General features: G+C 45.4%; 1 protein-coding gene across 1 annotated transcript in view; it reads left to right on the plus strand.

Moving 5' to 3' along the window:
• The window catches only part of MDGA2 (MAM domain containing glycosylphosphatidylinositol anchor 2), a 391,532-nt gene that overhangs the window by 234,616 nt on the left and 137,207 nt on the right, over positions 1-19,709 (plus strand). Inside the window, exon 8 of the mRNA XM_054827962.1 lies at positions 9,874-10,203. Coding sequence (XP_054683937.1) covers positions 9,874-10,203 — 330 coding nt within the window. The remainder of the gene's footprint in view (positions 1-9,873; positions 10,204-19,709) is intronic.

Raw genomic sequence — 19,709 nt, forward strand, 5'->3', positions numbered from 1 at the left:
GGTTGGTCGGAAACAAAAAGCAAAAGCCGGTTGGAAAGAGGTGTCTGTTGCCTTGCAATCACTCTTTGATTAAAAAAACCCACAAAACATTGTGATTATAATAGCTGGGTGTTAGAATATCACAAAAAATCAAAGGCGACCAGTGGAAGGAGGAACCAACGACTTGCAGAGACCTTGGCATATCCAGAGGGAAGAGCTGAGGCACCCAAGGCTGCTACTTAAGCAGCTCAATTTGCAACCAGCGTGCTGCCTAATTAGAAGTGCCCAGTGCACAGTGACAACGAGAAACTACAGATGGAACTGTGAACTGCAGCTTTTCTTTTCTCTATCCATTATTTTAATTAGTCACATGAGCCTTTAACCATGTATTTTAGCCTTTCTTAAATTCATCTTCTTTAAGTAACACTGAATTTGGACATACGTTGTACACCACCCCTACCCCCTGCGTTTATATTATCCCTCCAAATCCGTTCATCTTATTTCCCTTACTGTTTGGAAAATGGACTTCTTAAAGCATCAGCTGGACACAGAGGTTTTGTCCAACAAACTTACCATTTCAACAACTGCATCCCATTACCTATTCTTTATTGTCCAAGAGTCACACCATGCTCCAAACTCAAAACCACCATCATGAGGTCCAGTTTCACTAGAGCAAAGTTTTCTACCCCTGCCCTGGCTACAGGTTGCTTCATTGAAGTATGGCATGAAGCACATGCCCAGGCCAGATCTTGGGTACGTTTGGCCTTGAGGCTAAGCTGAGACATTACTTTGCATCAGTTGTCGATGTGGCTGTGATGTTCACAGCAGAGTAGCGTGGCCTTAAAAAGCCTTCAGGTTGTAAATGTGGTCTCCTGTTTGTTATTGAAATTTTCCATACGTGGTTGCATGTCCGTACCAGTGCTGAGTATGATGGACGACAGCCATTCGTCAGAGAGGAACAGAAGTGATTATCTACCGGACACTTCAGAATAGGCTCATCTGTGTCCAGAATTGATGTGCGGCCTGTACAGATGTCACAACCCAGATAAAGTTTCATTATGGAGAACTGATATCTGCAAACTTTGTTACGTGGAGTATGGTTTTACTCTTCTGTTTTAGGATTAGGCTAGAAGACTGTAATACTGAATGATTTTGTTATTTTCCTTTGAAATGTTTTGTTGGTTGGCAAAAGCAAATTTGAGTTTTTGGTGTTCCTTATACATAAAATAATGTCAAAACGTATTTTAATGTAACAGAATGAAGTTTAATGGACTGCTTTGTGATATTCACCAGTGAAAAAGATGTTTTGGACAGTTGTTAAATTGTCTCTACTCAGCTTAGCTATTTGATAATATAGTTTAAGGCAATATCCTGTAGAATACTGAAGACAATGCAGCTTTGTTGCCCACAGCCAGAATAAACAAAGACTTTGTGTTTCTTTGGAGTTTATGATAGGAACTTTTTTTTGCTTCTATTGATTTGATAGAGGTAGGCACGTTAATGAAGGAACATCGGAGAAAGATTTCCACAAGTCTTTCTTCAGTGGGAATGACTTTTTATTTAGTACAAAGATCCATTTATGCTAGGCTTTCACATAACGATAAATAAAGCAGACAATATGGACTGCACTGCCGTTCCCAAGGTGTGGTACTGGAGCAGATTCCTTTGTTCCAGACATTCGTTCATTTAATCATTCAGACAAACAAATCTGAAACCCAGGGCAGTTGTGTAGACGTTGGATGATAGCTCTGAAAAACTAGTGTGTGAAAGCATCGAGAGGTATTAATATTTGTTTCGTCGTTTGCCTGCGTTGCAGGTGAGTGTGGTAGGATGGACCTTACCTCATAGGAAACCAGTGTTACAGACCCCTGGTCAGATGGTGGTCCGTGATCCCCCAACTTAAACACAGATCTTTTTTCACTTAACAGAGAAGATCTGCATATTAGTCCAAGTTTGTGATTGCTTTGCAATTAGTTACGTGTCTCGTAATACAGCAAAGCTCAGATATCAGAAATGATGCATCAGGGGTAATGACGTAAGGTGAAATGTGCCTTTCTCTCTGCTGTTTGAGGTTTGAAACAGATTATTTCAGGGGAACATAAATAATTCAGAATTCCTGCAGTAAAACATCACTTGATGTACTACTGTACATTTTTGCATGCCTTTAATGACAGTGAACCAAGTAATTTTCTTTTTGCCTTATTTCTCAGTGATGGGATACTTAAGATTTAATAAAGATGATGTGTTAGTCATGGAATCCACCGAACCGGATCCAGGTGCTTACACCACGTATATTAAATACATCCATTCTGTATGTTGAGTTTGTGTATTTAACCAACCGCTGTATTTATTTGTTGCTGAAATTCTATATTACAAAGCTGGTGCCTTAAACCTGGAGAGGCACAGGTGAGCTGCGTCTGACACCTCCACAGCTGCAAGCGAAATCAATGCATTGCTCCTGGAGGGGAAGGAAGTTGAGTTTTTATTTTCCTCTACAAAATCTGGGAACCAGCAATGACTGCAAGTATGAGCAACAGCATGCGATGGGGAAAGTTGGCTTCTCAAGATGTCTTGACAGATTAGGAAAAAGGTTTCAGTTTATGACTATACTTTACAAATCTTTTAGGGACTATCTAAAATCTTTGTTGTAAGGCTGTGAATCTTTTGAATTGCAGTTGTGTGAAAGCAGGATTGCTTTTCCCATCTGTAAGGCTCTAAGGAGATGAGGGACCCCGTGTGATTGAAGCAAAAGCTGGTGGTAAGAGTTGACTTTCTTTACCAGCTGCCTGCCTCATATCTTTCTCTCAAGAACCAGTGAGTCATCCCAGTAATCACCTTTGTTGCAAAGATCACAGCAGTAACATGGAGAGTTGCTTCTCAGTCTTTCAAAGCAAGCAGCCTACGTCTGGATTAGCAGACTGGAGTTCCTAGAGAACGAAGCTGAGTTTTGCAGCTCACTTTCCAAGCAGGCTGTTCCCACGGTGCTTTCTCTGTCTTCTTATCCTTTGATGTGAAACAGAAGCCAAAGCAAAGGGCTTAAGCCAAAGCACACGGAAGTCATGGAAGGACCATCATTCACTGTGGTGAACTTTGGATCAGATCTTTGGTCTTTTCCTCGCTGTTTCTCTGCAGGCCATTGGCCTTAAAAAAAGTCAAGAAACTTTCCAAGTAGCGCAAACTCTTTTTCACGCGTATGAGAAGGAGACATCAAGGGGTCAGTAGCATCTGAGCACTAGGAACGGGTTGCTGCCTTGCTTGTCCCAGGGGATGCAGTGGAAGCACAGAACCCCCAGCAGTTTTGGAGGATCCTGGAAGTGAGCTGGATCTGGAGGTGAAGGTATTGGCACTTACTTGACAAAATGTCAGTGCTGGGTGCTCAGAAAGAAGTGGTGTGGTGCATGCTGAGTTCGCCAAACCTCCAAAATGTACTCGTGGTGCTCCAAGACACATGCAGGTCTTTACATCTGCTTGGCAGATTATCAGGTAACGTCCTCATCTTGGTCACTGGGAACAGGTTAAAACAGAATCGCTCACGAGCCTTGACAAAATGTGAAGGGTAACAATCAAAATTAGTCGAAGCCACTTCTGGTGAGTGCACAGAGGCTAGACCTCATGTGGCATCCAGCTGCTCAGTCAAGATTAAAATCAGTAATTTGCACAGTTCTGCTACTTAATAGTGCTGTTGCCGCAGGCTGCGCACAGACACAAACATCAGCAAACACAAAGCTGAGCATTCCCCAGTGTCCTGCATCAGCTTAGGAAGCAGCCAGTGGCCAATAGTTATTATGTCAAAGCCTGCGAATAGTGCAGCAGCTAATGTATTCACTTATGGTGTTTGATGCCGTTCATATGTCATGAAATGTGCATTTGCGAGATAGGAACATTTCGATGCATTAAAGGAGCATTTTAGGTTGATCGGGGTGGGGGGTGGGAAGATACGACTTAACCTGATGAATGCAAATAGACCTTAGTTGAGATACTGAAATGCATTTTATTGCTTTGAAATGTAATTAATGAGGGAGGGCAAAGACAGTTTTATGAGGAGTTGGAGGATGAAAATTGTTTCATCTTTGTTTATTTGATCACATCATAGTTCTTTGGGGCCTCTTTGGAGAAAGACTGGCACTTTCTTGAGTCTCAAAGTGCAGTTACAGACTTACTTGCACATTTGCTGCTGTTTTGTAGCCCTGTGTGTTGATAATGTTCTGAAATCTCTACTGGGACACAGCTTTGGTTAGCATGTCTGCAGCACCATCTCCCACGTTTTGCTGGTTAACCCTGTGTCTCTTTTATTTGCTATATCTAACCCCGTGGAAACCTTCCAATGATGCCTCAACCCTAACTGATAATACAGTGAAAAGCCAGAGTCAGAATCCATTGCATGTTTCAATAGACTTGACATTATAGGAGGATGCCTATGGTCCGAGAACCTACACATGAGGATAATCCAAACCACTGTTTTATGAGACTTGGCCATCCATGGAAACCTGTGTGCAGAATACATACAGAAATCACTTTTTCATTACCTGGTGGATTTGTACCAGCCTCAACTCAGGTGTTCCCAGGAGGTCAGTATATGACACGCGGTGTAAATCAGTCAGATCTGCAGTGTTTTTGGAGACCACATCCAGCATATGTGACTCGAAGACTCTACACCTTGTTGCCTGCAAGGAGCAGCTTTGTATTCCCAGGACTGCTGAAGGCACAGTCACTCTGGAGAGGTCTGCTGACCCCATGTCGTTTTGCCAAGGGCAACCCTGTTAGTTCTGGGTCTGAGACTAGCTTAATGGGGCCCTTCAGTGCTGTCATACCTTTTCTTTCAAAGACAAGCAGGGTCATCCCAGGCATTCCTGTCTCTGCCAGCCAAGAGTGCCCTAAACTGACTTAACACAGTCCTCCATCGCAGCGTAACTGAGAGCGGTTCATCTGCTCGGAAGGGTTTCTGACCTGGTAGGTAAGGAAGTTTCCAGAATGTGAAGTGATCTGGAGTCTCGTCAGGCTGGAGTGGGAGATCCAGGATCAATTTCCCCTTCCTACAAAGAGCTCTAGCTCCTGAGATGCTGTAGCACCATAGCTGCTACTGCCCTTTCCAGGTTCTGGGGAAGGGAGGTGTGTTGCTACTTAGGGGTGGTGGCAGTACTGCAATTTCCAGTGCTTTCCATCCTTGAAAATGAACGGTGGAGCAGGGATTTCCTGTGAGAGGCATTCTCCTTTTTGGGCAGCTTCTGAGCCAGATGTTGAGCAACTCGGCACTATTACATCTGGGACAGTTCTGGCCATAGTCCTGGGTCCCAGATCAGAGGGAAGCATGTCTGTCCATCATGGCCCCATGCTACTCCCACTGCCCTCCAGCTCCACATGTCTGCAGCTATCAGATGTCTTTGGGCACCTGTGGTTGGCTTCTTGGGGACATCTTTCAGGTATGGATCGTGATTTTCATGTGCTTTGGTGGCACATTAGAAATTCTGAGATACATAGGTTGATCGCAGAGATCACTGTTTATTCGGGTGCCAAGTGAGATTAGAGATTTACAAATATGGGTTGTTTAATTATCTTAATTCTGAAAAGACATTGTATTTAAAGTAAAATTTTCTGCTGATTTTGTTGGTGACAGAAGAAAATGCTGATAGCTGTGCAGTTTGTTGAGTCTTAGAGAATGGGTTTATAAAAACAGCATGTTGACTTTCAACCTCGGGTTGTAGTTAAAGAGTTGTTGGATAGTTTGATGTGGGGATTTCATGACTGTTACTGATAATATGGTGTGTATGTTCACATGGCCAGCTGTGTCCTGGGCTTCATCACCAGCAGGTCGAGGGAGGGGATTCTGCCCCTCTGCTCCGCTCTGGGGAGAATCCCCACTGCAGTGCTGCATCCAGCTTGGGGGTCCCCAGGACAAGAAGGACATGGAGCTGTTGGAGAGAGTCCAGAGGAGGCCACGGAGATGATGCGAGGGCTGGAGCACCTCTGCTATGGAGACAGGCTGAGAGAGTTGGGCTGGTTCAGCCTGGAGAAGAGAAGGCTCCGGGGAGACCCAAGAGCCCCTTCCAGTCCCTGCAGGGGCTCCAGGAAAGCTGGAGAGGGGCTGGCGCCAAGGGCAGGGAGTGACAGGCCAAGGGGAATGGCCTGAAGCTGCAGGAGGGGAGATGGAGATGAGATGTGAGGCAGAAATCCTTCCCTGTGAGGGTGCTGAGGCCCTGGCACAGGTTGCCCAGAGAAGCTGTGGCTGCCCCTGGCTCCCTGGCAGTGTTGAAGGCCAGGTTGGATGGGGCTTTGGGCAACCTGGGCTAGTGGAGGGTGTCCCTGCCCATGGCAGGGGGTTGGAACTGGATGGGCTGTGAGGTCCCTTCTGACCCAACCATTCCATCATTCTGTGATTCTATGGCTTAAGAGACTTTAAGAGGTTTCGTTTGGGGGAAGGGAGGAGGAAAGGAAATAGAGCAAAGAGACTTTCTGGAAACTCCCTTAACTTTTTCCATGTAGTGCACTTAGACACAGCCCTCCTCTGAACTCCTGGTGTTTGGATGTACAGAAGAATACTCAGCTCAGGTGTATGCTCTGCACAGTTCCTTGGTGGTTAGAGTTTGCTATAGGAGATCAGGACAGTGGATGATCCAGCCCAGTTATTTCTTGTACCTCACACCCAGCCTGCATAAAACCAAACCAAGTAACAGCCACAAAATTTAGTTGTTTTTGTAATTCAGTCCGTGAGCCAGAGAGTGGAGCCCTTCCTGGCCCATGAAGTGACTTATTGCCCAAAATTTGAGGTTCTGTACCCTTTTTCGTAGCTTTCAGACAGCGTTGTAGCACTAGCCATAACAAAGGACAGATGAAAGTTAACGTGACTTTTCTGTTAGACCTTGTTGTTCCGTAATAGGATTGAGAAACTGCTGAAACGGTCTATATGAGTACTTGAAGCAAAGGAGAAAAATTCAGAAATAAAAATAGTTTATTGAGGTTATTAGCAACTAATTCTGGTTGAAAGGTGCTGCTCATCACGCCTGTTGAGTTATTTTTTTTCTTTTTCCCTGTCTGGAAATTATTTGCATAATATATTTCCTGGTTTTTGCATGTGTAAGCATTGTTTGTTCTTCCATTTTCAAACAAAAAAGTTCAGCTCCTGTTTCAAAGTTACTTGCTGTGGCATTTTCCAGCTGTCATACGATGTATGGTTCATCCTCTGGAATCAAAGCCGTGTTCATTCTGCTTCCTGGGGAGCTGGCTGCGGCTTTTAAAAGGGAAGGAGAGCTGCTCAGTAAAGACTAGTGCATTTCATTGCCAATGTAATATTGATAAAACTCATGAAACCTTCTGAAATAAATGAAATAAATTCTTAAAAACACATCAGTCATTTGGATTCTTAATGCACAGTTACAACTAAATAGCAGCACCCAGACAAACGCCTTTCATGCCGTACCTGATCAGCACAGCAAATGTAACAATTGTTTTTTCATTCTCTGATTAAAGGGCTGGCTTCCCCAATGGGAGAGCTTTCGCACACCACCTGTGAGGGGGTGTCCACAAGTAGCCAGATTTTATGCTTCTTTGCCCACATTGAAAAAAACCCCCTAATTATTAATTAAATGTTAGTTCTTTTCGAAGTTGTGAAAGTGCTAATTCAGCATGGCATTTCCAAGCTCCAAAGAGTTGTTTTGTTCAAGGAGCTACTGAGCTGACAAAATTGAGGCCGGATTAGCATTTTCACTGCTCGGAGAGATGTAAGGAGCTGATGCACCGTGCTCTCTTAGCATGCTTGGTGCTTTATACATCTGCTGCCATTCGATGTCGTTACACTTTCTGTACGCAGCAAATGAAAACTACGATTTAACCGAAATATGGGATCCAGGGAAACTTTCAGTTCATAGCCTTTGCCGTTTTTAACAACGTCACGCTTCGTTGGCTGTAAGCGTGGAAATACACGGGGGCGGGAGAGTGCTGCAAACGGGTCCCTTACTCCAGCGCTGCGCACGTGGGGCACCGTGCGTGGATGGGGGGCAGCGGGAGGGGAAGGCAGGGCAACTTGGGAAACTTTTCAGTAGTGATGACAAGAAATGGTGAATTTTAAATATTTGTTTTCCAGTGCTTGCGTTCAACCTGGGTATTTGCTTGTAACATTTCTAACTGGTATTTTCATTGTGGGACTTTCCAGTTGGAGATAGCATACACAAAGATACATACATACTTAAGCACACATATATAGGGGGAGAGGGATCTTGGGATTGTGTAAGTAGCATTTTATATTCAGTACATCAAAATATATGTGTATTTGAAAGACTTAATGGCTGATTCTGAAGCACTCTTCCAAAAATAAGTATCATACCAACACTGCTTCAGAGCAATCACTTTATTGATGTAAATGATGATAGTTTCTGGATAGTTTTATGCTTATTTAAAGAGTGACAAGAAAAAAAATCAGATAAGTGAGTTGCAGGATTATTTTGCTCCTCTGCAGTAAATTGATGAGGGAATGCTAGTGAAAGATGCTGGTCTCACCAGGAAGATGTGAGGAATGGTATTTTCCAGAGGGGCTGTGCCCTTGCGCAGGTGTAGGGCACTCCTTAGCGCTGAGCCTGCCTTTGAGATGGCCTCAAAAAACTCTTCTGCCTTGGGGTTCCCATCTGAAACACTGAGACTGCCTTACCTCTGCTTTGCTGTGGGTTAGAGAACGAGTTGAATTTGTATCACAGGCTTGAATAGTTTTGGATGCAGACAGAGATCCTTGGGATACACCATGCCTCTCTGAGCGATGATGTTCTTCTCTCGGTTACGTGTGCGACCTTCAGCCTGAGGTTGCTTTTGCGGGAACGGGATGGGTTTTCCTCGTCTGACAAGACCCAGGCAGGGAAGTGCAACCACGGTGCTCATGACAGGCTCTCCTGCATGGTTACATCTCGGAAGAGCATCCTTTGGCCATTGACCATTGCTGCAGCCTAAAGATGTACTTTCATCCCCCTTACTTTTTAGGACTGGCAGCAATTTCCCCACCTGCACAAGCTGCTGTGCCATTCCCGGGTACGGCAGCCCGCCTCCGGGCAGCCGCGGGGACGGAGGGAGCCCTCCGGGCTGCCACGGGGTGTGTAAACCAGGGCAGGCTGTAGCCTCGGGCATGTGCTTACCTCTTCTCATTTAACCAGCTGGCACAAAGCTATTTTGCATGCCTGTGTTCGTTTCCAGATAGATTGGAGATGACACTCCTGGTTGTATTACTGATGTTAGGTTGATATCTCTATTTTCTCTGCTCTCAGTACTCTGATAGCATGGGGGTGAGGAAGGGCTTGTAAATACCTCCAGAGACGGATAACAAACACTGAAGATTCATGAATTATTTTGGTTACTCTTCAGTTGTCAGCAGCTCAGCCTGATTTAAGTGCCGTGACTTCCTATTTTTCACTTTGGAAGTGACAAGTATTTTAGCAATGTATACTCTGTGATGATATTTGATTAAGATTTGATCCTACAAAAAATTAACCATGTGCTAAATGTGTGCATTGGAAGCTTCAGTGACTTCCCGAGCATCATAGAATCCCAGACTGGTTTGGGTTGAAGGGACCTTTAAAGGCCATCTAGACCAATCCCCTGCCATGAGCAGGGACATCTTCAACCAGATCAGGTTGCCCAAAGCCCCATCCAACCTGACCTTGAGTGTTTCCAGGGATGGGGCATCCACCACCTCTCTGGGCAACCTGCTCCAGTGTTTCACCACCCTCAGCGTAACAAATTTCTTCTGTGTATCTAGTCTGAATCTCCCCTCTTTTAGTTTAAAACCATTAACCCTTGCTCTATCGCTACAGGCCCTATTAAAATCATATGCAGGCATACAGTGAAGCATGAGCACTAGTCTGAATATGAAAAATTGGTACTTTATTATTGTAAACTTTTTTGGTGTGTGTATTTCAGCCTTAAAAAAAGGACGTTTTTGGATCACCCCTGACCCATATCACAAAGACGACAACATCCAGATTGGGCGAGAGGTGAAAATCTCCTGCCAGGTGGAAGCCATCCCTTCTGAAGAGCTTACGTTCAGCTGGTTTAAAAATGGACGTCCCTTGCGAAGCTCTGAAAGGATGGTCATCACACAGACTGACCCTGATGTCTCACCTGGCACCACAAACCTGGACATCATTGACTTGAAATTCACTGACTTTGGGACATATACGTGTGTTGCGTCTCTGAAGGGAGGTGGCATATCAGATATCAGCATTGATGTCAACATCTCCAGCAGTACAGGTAAGGAGGCTCTCTTTGATAATTAGTTTTACTTTGATATAGTCAAACTATGGCTTTCCTTGGCTCACAGGAAAAAGAAATGCACGTGCGGAGCGCTTCTCACCACGAGGATATCCAAGCAGACCCTAGATCAGGGGCTGATGGCTTTGATTAAAGGACAGGAACCTGAATATATGGCATGTGGTGCATTCTCCCAAGAAGACACTAGTCTCTGATTTACCCAGACAAGCCCTCTTTTACTGTCAGAACAGTTATTGCTTCTATAAAAGGACTTTGGCCTTTATTTAGGACTTCAAGGCATCCAGAGTGGTGAAAAAATAGCTGGTGGGAAACTACAAGGAGAAACAGGAGGGTGTTATGTTAACGAAACTGAATCCATCCAGCTACTCTAATCAAACAGCAAGTGCCAAATACGGAGGAAGGAGCTCTTTTTTCTTAAAGATTACGCATTGCACGTTGGTGAATCATGCTATTCCCAATTGGCAAAAAGTTTAAGGTATCTATTACACGTATTTCAGTGATTGAAACATCTCTGTCTTTGATGAGGTAGAACCTTGGCTGTTACTTTGACTGATAATAAATGTCTCATTATTCCTACTATGGAGTAGGAATATGTAACACAATAGTAATTACCCGCTTTTCTTGATCTCATTGCTAAAATCTGGTTTGCAACAAATAGATTTCACAGGCTTTTCCCCCCCCCAGTAGTTGACTTTAATAACTGAGGTAGTCCATGTTAATGAAATGAACTAGAAAACATTCTGAATGCAGAATCTTTTTCCTGCCAAAAATTGCAGCCAAAAAAAAAAAAAAGAGAGTCGTTGCTGGTTGATTTCTACAGAGAAGGATAAAAAAAAAAAAAGCATTTATGTTTTCAGAACACTATTTTATATTAAAACGCAGAGGCAAATAGTGTCAGTATTATATCTACTATCCATCCTGTCTTTTATGTGAAGTGTTGCTGTGCTTTTCCTCAGATTGTGCTTATTATTCACTGGGGTAAGGCATGCAGTGCATGCTGTTTAGAAGTGAAATGACAACACATTGGAAAACATTTTTATAGCATGGAAAGAAAATGTTTAATAGACATCTTCTGACCCCTTTTTACCAAACACATTCAAGTATATGCTTTGTACTTTTTCAAAAAGATTAAATGCACACTTTTGCCTGAAAAGAGTATATCCACATTTCTGTTATCAGAATTACACAATTCTGTTATCAGTATTACATCAGTAATACTTTGCAAGAACATGTCACATCTAAACAGTCTCTCTTACAACTTCCATGATAAATTATTGTTTAGATTTTAATACATGAACATGCCCTCCATCTTCAGTATGATGCTGGTACCATGGATCCCACTCGAGCACCGTATCGCTTCTGTCATGAGTCTGGAAGGTTTGCCCACTGAAGCGGTTTCGTCAAGAATATTATGTACAACAGGGAGATGAGATGGGATTGACATGTGGTTTGGATAGGCGCCTGGGAAGTAAAGCCGTGTGATTGAGTTAGGGGTCACTCAAGCAAAATGGACATATGTAGGCCCACGGGACTGGATAGGACGTATCTAAGGGAACTGACCAGTGTCACTTCAAGGCCACTTTATTATCTTTGAAAAGTCACAGTAACCTAAGGAGACCCAACAAAGACTGGAAAAACTGAAATCGTAGCCCATCTTCCAAGAAGGCAAGGAGATGCAGGGGCATACAGGCCAGTCATCCTCAGCTCAGTCCCTGGGAAGGTCAGGGAGCATGTTCTCCTAGACGCCATGTCAATCCACGTGGTAGACCGGAAGGAGAGTGGAAACAGCCAGCATGGATTAGCAGAACCAAACTGTGCCTGACCCAACCTGGTTGCCACTGTCTCTGTGGGCAAGGGGAGGGAAAGGAGAGCTGTTTGTCTTGACTTCAGTAAAGCCTTCAGCCCAGTCTTTTGTAGCATCTCTGTAGCCAAAGTGGCGAAGCATGGTTTGGAGAGGCGGACTGGGCAGAAGGTGTGTTTGGAAAATGAGATGCAGAGAGTGTGTTCACTGATAGTCAGAATTGGTGTGTGTATAAGTGAACAAGTAGTCAGCGTTTACACAGTTCACCTTTGCTGTGTCCTACCCTGAAAGATAATGCACATATACACAAACCTGGAGAGACAGGACGAAAACTCTAATTTTATATAGCTCAATTAGTTCTTATTTTATTATTTGCTATTCATTTTCTATTTGTGGCATTTCTCAGGGATCCTTGAATATTTTACTACTTTTTGGTAACTGTTGTAAGTATAAACCAGAAGTATTTATTTTTACTGTTTAATAACTCTTGAAATGATCTTGCACAATTTTGTGGACTTCTAGTTAACATCAGAATGACTGTGCTGGAGCCATGCAAGGAGCTTGGGGAGATAAGTTGTGGAGGGCTGTTCCCTTGCAATAGCACAGGCTGGGGCTGCCTGGGCAGGGAGCAGCTCTGCGGGGTCCCGGTAGGCAGCGGGTGGACATGAGCAGCAGCGTGCCCTGGCAGCAATGGAGGCCAATGGATACCCTGTCCAGTTTTGGAACCCAAAATGCAGGAGAGGCTTCAACAAACTGGGACAAGTCCAGTGGAGGCTGTGAAGACGGTTAAGAGTGGTTGGGGAAGGGGGATTTGTTCAGCCTGGAGAAGGGAGAGCCCTGGGGCACCTAACAGCAGCCGTCCCCTTCCGATAAGGGGTGTATCAGGAGGATGGAGCCGGGCTCTTTGCAGTAGTGTGCACTGGGAAGGTGAGAGGCAATGGGAATGAGTTGAAATGAGAAGTTCAGACTGGATATAAGGAGAAACTTTTTCCCCATGAGGTCATCTGAGCGGGAAACAGAGACATTGTGGGATCTCCATTCTGGGAGGTTTTGAAGACCTGATAAAGCCCTGAGCAACCTGGTCTGACCTCACATCTGGCCACGCTTTGAGCTGGGGCTTGGACTAGAGACTTCCTGAGCTCCCTTCCCACCTCAATTGTCCTATGGAGACTGTAGGGATAGAAACACCAACCAACCGATTCATGGACAAGGGAACAGCCTTTCTCTTGGCCAAAAGAAACATGTCCTTCCAGCTGATTAATGCACATCTTACTAACAGGTGAAGAACCGAGAGGTTTATTATAGGGTAAGAGCCAAGTTTGGCATGGCGGATGGCAGTTCCATGCAAACTTTGTTACCTGCTTACCAGGGTGAAATGGACAGTGACATCTGGGCAGCTGTGCATTGCCCATCTGGCAGGCAGTAACCGCTATATTATCTGTACTTGCTGGGGAATCGTCTGGGAAATTGATGGGATTTATTGGAAACATCCATTAGATGGCCATACCTATAAGCTCGTCGCAATTTCTGCAGGCAGTTGTGAATTATGTCAGCTCTTAAATTTACTGCCCTGTATCACTCGAGAAAATCAGAAAGGGGGAAGAAAACCTAGCATTTGGGGTTAGCCTTATTTAGCATCTTACAAGGAATTCTGCCTATTTGTATGACTTTGTTACCCGATTAAGTGGAAGCTGAAATAGTTTCTGTGTGCTTTTGAAGGTCATTACTGATTCATCAAGATTCATGACTGCTGTGGTAATTACGAACATAAGGCCTAGGCACAAACACGTTTTCCAAATGCCAGGACTTGCACCGATATATTGGTACCGCGCTGTGTGTCTGTTTGCTGGTTTTGGGGAGAATTCTCTCTTCCTGAGGTGCATGAGGTTCCTCCTGGAGTGACAAAGGGAGACAGGAGGGGCTGGGTCACCTCCTGAGGAAGGAGGGAGATGGTTAGGTCTCCTCTGTCCCTCCAGCAGATTGGAAAGGGACACGTGGCAGTGCAAGGGACATGCCAGCCTCTCGGCGTACTCGGCGTTGCACTTGTTTAGCAGCAATATTTTTCCCTTGACGTTTTGTACTTTCAGCAGGAAAGGCATAGATTTCCGTCCTGAGTATCTTATATAAATGGACCTGAAGTAATCCCCTAGCAGCCTCCCCTCCCCCGCCACATCTCCATAAAGTAGGTCACTGAATAGTGGAAATGAAGACTCAAACATTGAATCTTTGCCCTATAAAAGCCCTGTCATCCATAAAACCAATCTTGGGCAAATGTTACTGAAAGACAGGATGGCTCTTCTGTGTGTGTGCGCGTGTCAGGGGGAAGGTGAAGGCAGAAGATGTTAAAACAGCAAGAAAAAAACCCCAGTGAAATAGGCTCGTGGTAAGCAAAAAGGAGAGGTGGATCAGGAGAGTGTGTTAGTCTTTGTAAGCGATCTTTTTCTCTGCCTTAAATATTGTATTCAAAGCAGGAAGAATAAGGCTTTGGGTGATGTACGGTCTGCTCTGTTCAGTATGGGTTTTTACGTTATCTTTATCCCCCTAAAATCAGTATCAGTACAGTAAGAGATGTAACATCTGTCACTTCTGGCTTATTCTCTTTTCATCTTCCCCCTGGAGGTAGTAGTGTGCAGCGAAGCGAGTTGTTACTTCGGGGGGTTATTTTACTTTATTCTCTGGCTGCACTGCTCTGAATCGCTACTAGACGGGCTGGATGGAGGAAATGGCTGATACTCCTGGGCTGGCAGTGGTGGTGACCCTTCTTTTCCTACGTGAGTCCCTTCTCCTGTTTCACTCCTGCCCAGCGTGGGCACAGTTAGATGTCCTACATGGCAAATATGGCAACCAAATCGTTCATCTCTGGGTGAACCTGGAGGTGTGCTGAGCGTGTACCACCGCGGGTACCCGGGGGTAGGCACATCGCGGAGGGGGACACGGATTGTGGGTGTGAGCACAGGGCAGGCTGGTGGCCTCCAGGTCTCCTGTTCCACCTCTGAGGCTAGTCGAGTCGATAGATTGATTCGGTTTTACATGAGTGCTGCCAGAGACAGGCAGAGAAATTCCCAAAGAACTAGTATATACGAGGCTGCGTATCTGCCCTGCAGTATGATAAGAGGGCTTCCCTGTTAAGCTAATCAGCTCTCTATTAAATAATGAATTAATTAAACGTCCAGGCTGATGTGTTAGGACATGTGGCCTTGATCTGTTTGCAAAGTATGTGTCCTCTGGTCATCTTGTTCCTCCTTTGATGACGCATAAAAGAGACCATTTTAATTCTAAACGTTTATTAAAATCACAGTACTGCCTCCTTGCATAATGAAAAAATGGTTTTTTTGTGAGATAATTAGTGGTCCAATTAAGATATTTGTAAACCTTAAGCATTGTCCAGAGTGATCATTCACAGGCAGCCCTGAGACATACCAGAAAATAGACAGACGTTTCATTATTGCAGTAAATTGATTATCTTTGTGAGCCATTATCTTCGGAGTTTATCTTTGAAAGGAATAGGTGAACAGAAGGGACAGATAAATGCTGGATTTTGTTAAAAAGCATTTCTTTTATAGTTCTATTTTAGTACTTAATGTGCAGAGATTTTTCTTTTTAATTCTATCCCTGGGAGCCGCCGTCCCTTCCCATCGCACAGCTTGCAGCACGGCTGGCCGAGCCGCCTGGCTGCCTGTCCTGCAGGGAGGGCGATCTCCTGCTCTGCAGCCCCTTCCCTCCCCAGCACCTCCTTCCCCCGGGAAATCTGATTTCCCTGGGATATCTCCATCCACCGCGGATTGACTTCAGCTGGGTTTCTTGGAGCAGACACCCTCTTCAGCGGCCACGTATTGCGGAGACTCTTTATTCTTCTCCGGAGGGCTGTGGAGTCAGCTCATCATCCTGCGTTGCATATGGCTCATGGAGCTCCTCAGCATGGCTCCTGCGAGATCACCGAAAGCTAATTTGGCTAATTTGCCGCTGGCTGTGTATGTTCTGGGTTTAAAATGTGCCTCTTCAGAGACTGACTGCAGAGTAAGGTGGTGGTGTAAGGTATTAAAAGTATATTGAGCTATAAGTACTGGTTCAGGAATTATTTTACTGTCTAAACAGATCGCTTGTCCAAGCTCCCACCATAAAATCTGTGGTCGATGTTCATGTTTTCGCTCGCAATTAGAAGTGGCTCATGCCCAAGAAAACACGGGCTGCGGTGCTTTCTCTTCTCGTTTGCTTATGGGCAGGATGGCACACAGGGAACCGGAGTGATGAGAACAGAAAGCAACCGTGAAATCAAGACATGCTTTCCTTACAAGTCGCTCGATTTACCTTCCACATGAGTAACTAGATAGATCCCCTTTCATGGTGCTGAAAGGCCATGGAAAGGTTAAAGTAAATTCTCTTGGCTTCAGCGGTGTTTCTAATCGTTTGGCTGGATCAGCACGTCTCCCCCAGGGCTCTGCTCTTCTCACCTCTGGAGACCCTTTCAGCATATGCTCCCTGGTATTCCCTAACACTTCTCCGAAAAGAAATGCACATTGAGGGTATGCTGAGCAGTTTTCGTCTCTGTTTACAGAAATGTCTAGAGAACCTGAATAATTATCGCTTGCTGCCCTTCAGAGGCTAAATGAGCTTGCTCAAATACATTTTGTATCCCAGCTTGGCTTCCTGTACCACAGCTCAGCCTACCCTGTCTTAAAAGACCCTCCGTCACATGAGGAGTATGAATCATGAACAGGGACCGAAATGCATGTCTCGGGCAGAGGGTGATTAATATTAGAGATTCAGACCTTTAAATTCATAAATATTAGAGAAGGAGGATATGCAAATAATTTCACCTCTGTCTCCTAGCCAGTGCAGATTCTTCAGTGTTCCTTATCCAGGCTGGTTTTAAATTACTCGAACAATGTGACTTTCAACGCTTCTTTTGGGAGATTATCTCAGAGTAATCTCCAGTACGGATTATTTCTTGATATGCAGCTCAAACACTCCTTTGCTTTGCTTTATCCCTTAATTACGAGTTATTACCATTAGTCCGTTTTAAGCAGCCTGATCACTAGCCCACAGCCCATGAGTGCTGACAGTCATTGCTCCAGGGCTTTGCTTTCTGCCTGTTGTCTGGTTGTCTTCTGCCCCAACGAATGGTTTCTGTGTAAAGCAGATTCTGCCTTCTGCCATTGCCTCTCTGGCGATTAATTAAGCTATCTGGAGGTTCCGAATAGGGACAGCAGCTTGACTCATCGGGATTTCAAAGATCTGGAGTAGACTAGAACTAGTTTGTGTCTACCCAGAATACACAGTGAAGAAACGTATTAGGCTCATGCATTTTGTTTTCTTTTTCTTTGAAAGAGGTACTTTGGTCCTGTCCGCGTTCTCCTATAGACAAGGTGACTGCTAGATCAAGGATCCTATGGAATTACAGTAGAGCTACCACAGGAGACCAGACAGAAGGGTCTAGTCTGCTTTCCCATCTCCAGTAACAGCAGACACGTCTGCCTAGGGAGCAGTTTAAACAAAAAAAAAGGAGGACAAAAGTAGAGTGATACCTTCTGCTGTCTGACCTTCTGGTGAGTCAGCGACTTCTGGAGGCAAAGGTTGTCTCAGACCATTTTATTTAAGAGTCAGGAGCGGACATATATCCACAGTAGCCCTCTTATGCGTGTGCCTCTGCCAGTATCAAAGGATAATAGTATGTGTTTGTAAAGCAGGCACTACTTTAGTGTTACTAATGCTTTTGTTTTTCAAGTGATAACCCTCTGCTTTAGGAAACAGATTTAACTGCTAAGAGTATTAACTTTTTTTTAAGCCACTTGCTACATGAATAAGGTAATGTTTGTTGTTTCAAATATAGGGTATAGCTGATTTATTATTCTGCACAAGCAGGAACAGAATTGACCTTTATTTGGAGCAGGCTCTGTAGCTGGTGCTGCAGGAGACGTGCTGGTGCCTCAGCCAGGAGGGCTGAGCCCCCCCGAGCTTCTGCCTGTGCCACAGCAGCACCTGCTGGGAGAGGGAGGCTGGCACAGCTGGCAGCACCCCGGCACAGCTGGCAATACCCTGGCACAGCTAGCAGCACCCCAACACATCTGGCAGCAGCCCGGCACAGCTGGCAATACCCTGGCACAGCTAGCAGCACCCCAACACATCTGGCAGCAGCCCAGCACAGCTGGCGATACCCTGGCACAGCTAGCAGCACCCCAACACATTTGGCAGCACCCCAGAACAGCTGGTGATACCCTGGCACAGTTAACAGCACCCCAACACATCTGGCAGCACCCCAGAACAGCTGGCAATACCCCGGCACAGTTAACAGCACCCCAACACATCTGTCAGCACCCCAGAACAGCTGGCAATACCCCGGCACAGTTAACAGCACCCCGGCACAGCTGGCAATACCCCGGCACGGCTGGCAGCACCCCAACACATCTGGCAGCACCCTGGCACAGCTGGCGATACCCCGGCACAGTTAACAGCACCCCAACACATCTGGCAGCACCCCGGCACAGCTGGCGATACTCTGTTCACCTGCCTGGCACTTCTTCTGGCTGGGCTGGCACATCCCTCTGCAGCACCCTTGCTAGCACACCCTGGTTCGGGCACGTTTGCTCGCACACCCTCGCACCTTTGCTCTTGCCCTTTAGTTCGTGCACCCTTGCTCAGGCATCCTCGCTTCTAGCAAACGAGTGACAGGATGAGAGGAACCGGCCTCAGGTTGTGCCAGGGCACGTTTAGATGGGATATCAGGAGAAACGGCTTCACCCAAAGGGTTGTCAAGCCCTGGGACAGGCTGCCCTGGAAGCGGTTGTGTCACCATCCCTGGAGGGGTTTAAAGGTCGTGGAGATGTGTGGATGGTTTAGTGGTGGGCTTGGCAGTGCTAGGTTGGGTTGTAGTAAGGGAAGAAAAACTTTTATTATTTTCTCCTCAATTCTGTAGCTCTCTCCTTGCCTCAATCTTCCTGATTTCTCTGTGGGCATTGCAATGATTTGAGTTTCTTTTGTGGCTTTTTTTAGCTTTATTGCTGATGAAAACAAGTCATACATGATCAGGCTGCCAGTGCCTGTCAGTTGGTGTGTCGCAATTCCCCACACCCCCTGATATTTTTTGACCCTGTAGCTAATTTAAGCCAAATTTGACAGCGGAATAGACATCTTGGAGATAAATAAGTACCTGCGAGTTTGTGAAAATAAATAGATGGGTATAAAAAGGGAAACCCTACCCAAACCTCTCCCTGAGCAAACATTAAGTGCTGTCCTTCTTCCTAATCAGACATCGGAGAATCAACATGCGAGTAGGGGGTCCCGTAGCCGTAACCGCTGTGGTGGGGCAGAGACAGACTTTGCGGGAGCTCCCGGTCGTGGGTGCTGCAGTCACATAGGAGGCAGGAAAGCTGCAGCCGGGCTTCTTATTTATGGCATTGCCCATGAAATGATTTGTTTCACCAGATGGCCTTGTCCCACCCCTCTCCTTCTCTGTTTCCAGTAACAAGAACATTAATAAATACAGTAAACCCTAGTAATATATTGGCTGGCTTATAAGGTGACGGATACTGGTTGTGTTGCAAAATGCCCAGGAGAAGATGAGTCAGGGTGTTTCAAGGTATCTTTCCATCTGGGGTCCTGATGCAGCCTACCTTATCAGCCTGCCTGCAGACCTCGTAGTCTGTGTCTTTATCTTGGCAGCGTGCAGGTTTTGCAGTGCCGTTAT

The sequence above is a fragment of the Grus americana genome, chromosome 5, assembly GCF_028858705.1.
Source record: "Grus americana isolate bGruAme1 chromosome 5, bGruAme1.mat, whole genome shotgun sequence".
Lineage (NCBI taxonomy): Eukaryota > Metazoa > Chordata > Aves > Gruiformes > Gruidae > Grus > Grus americana.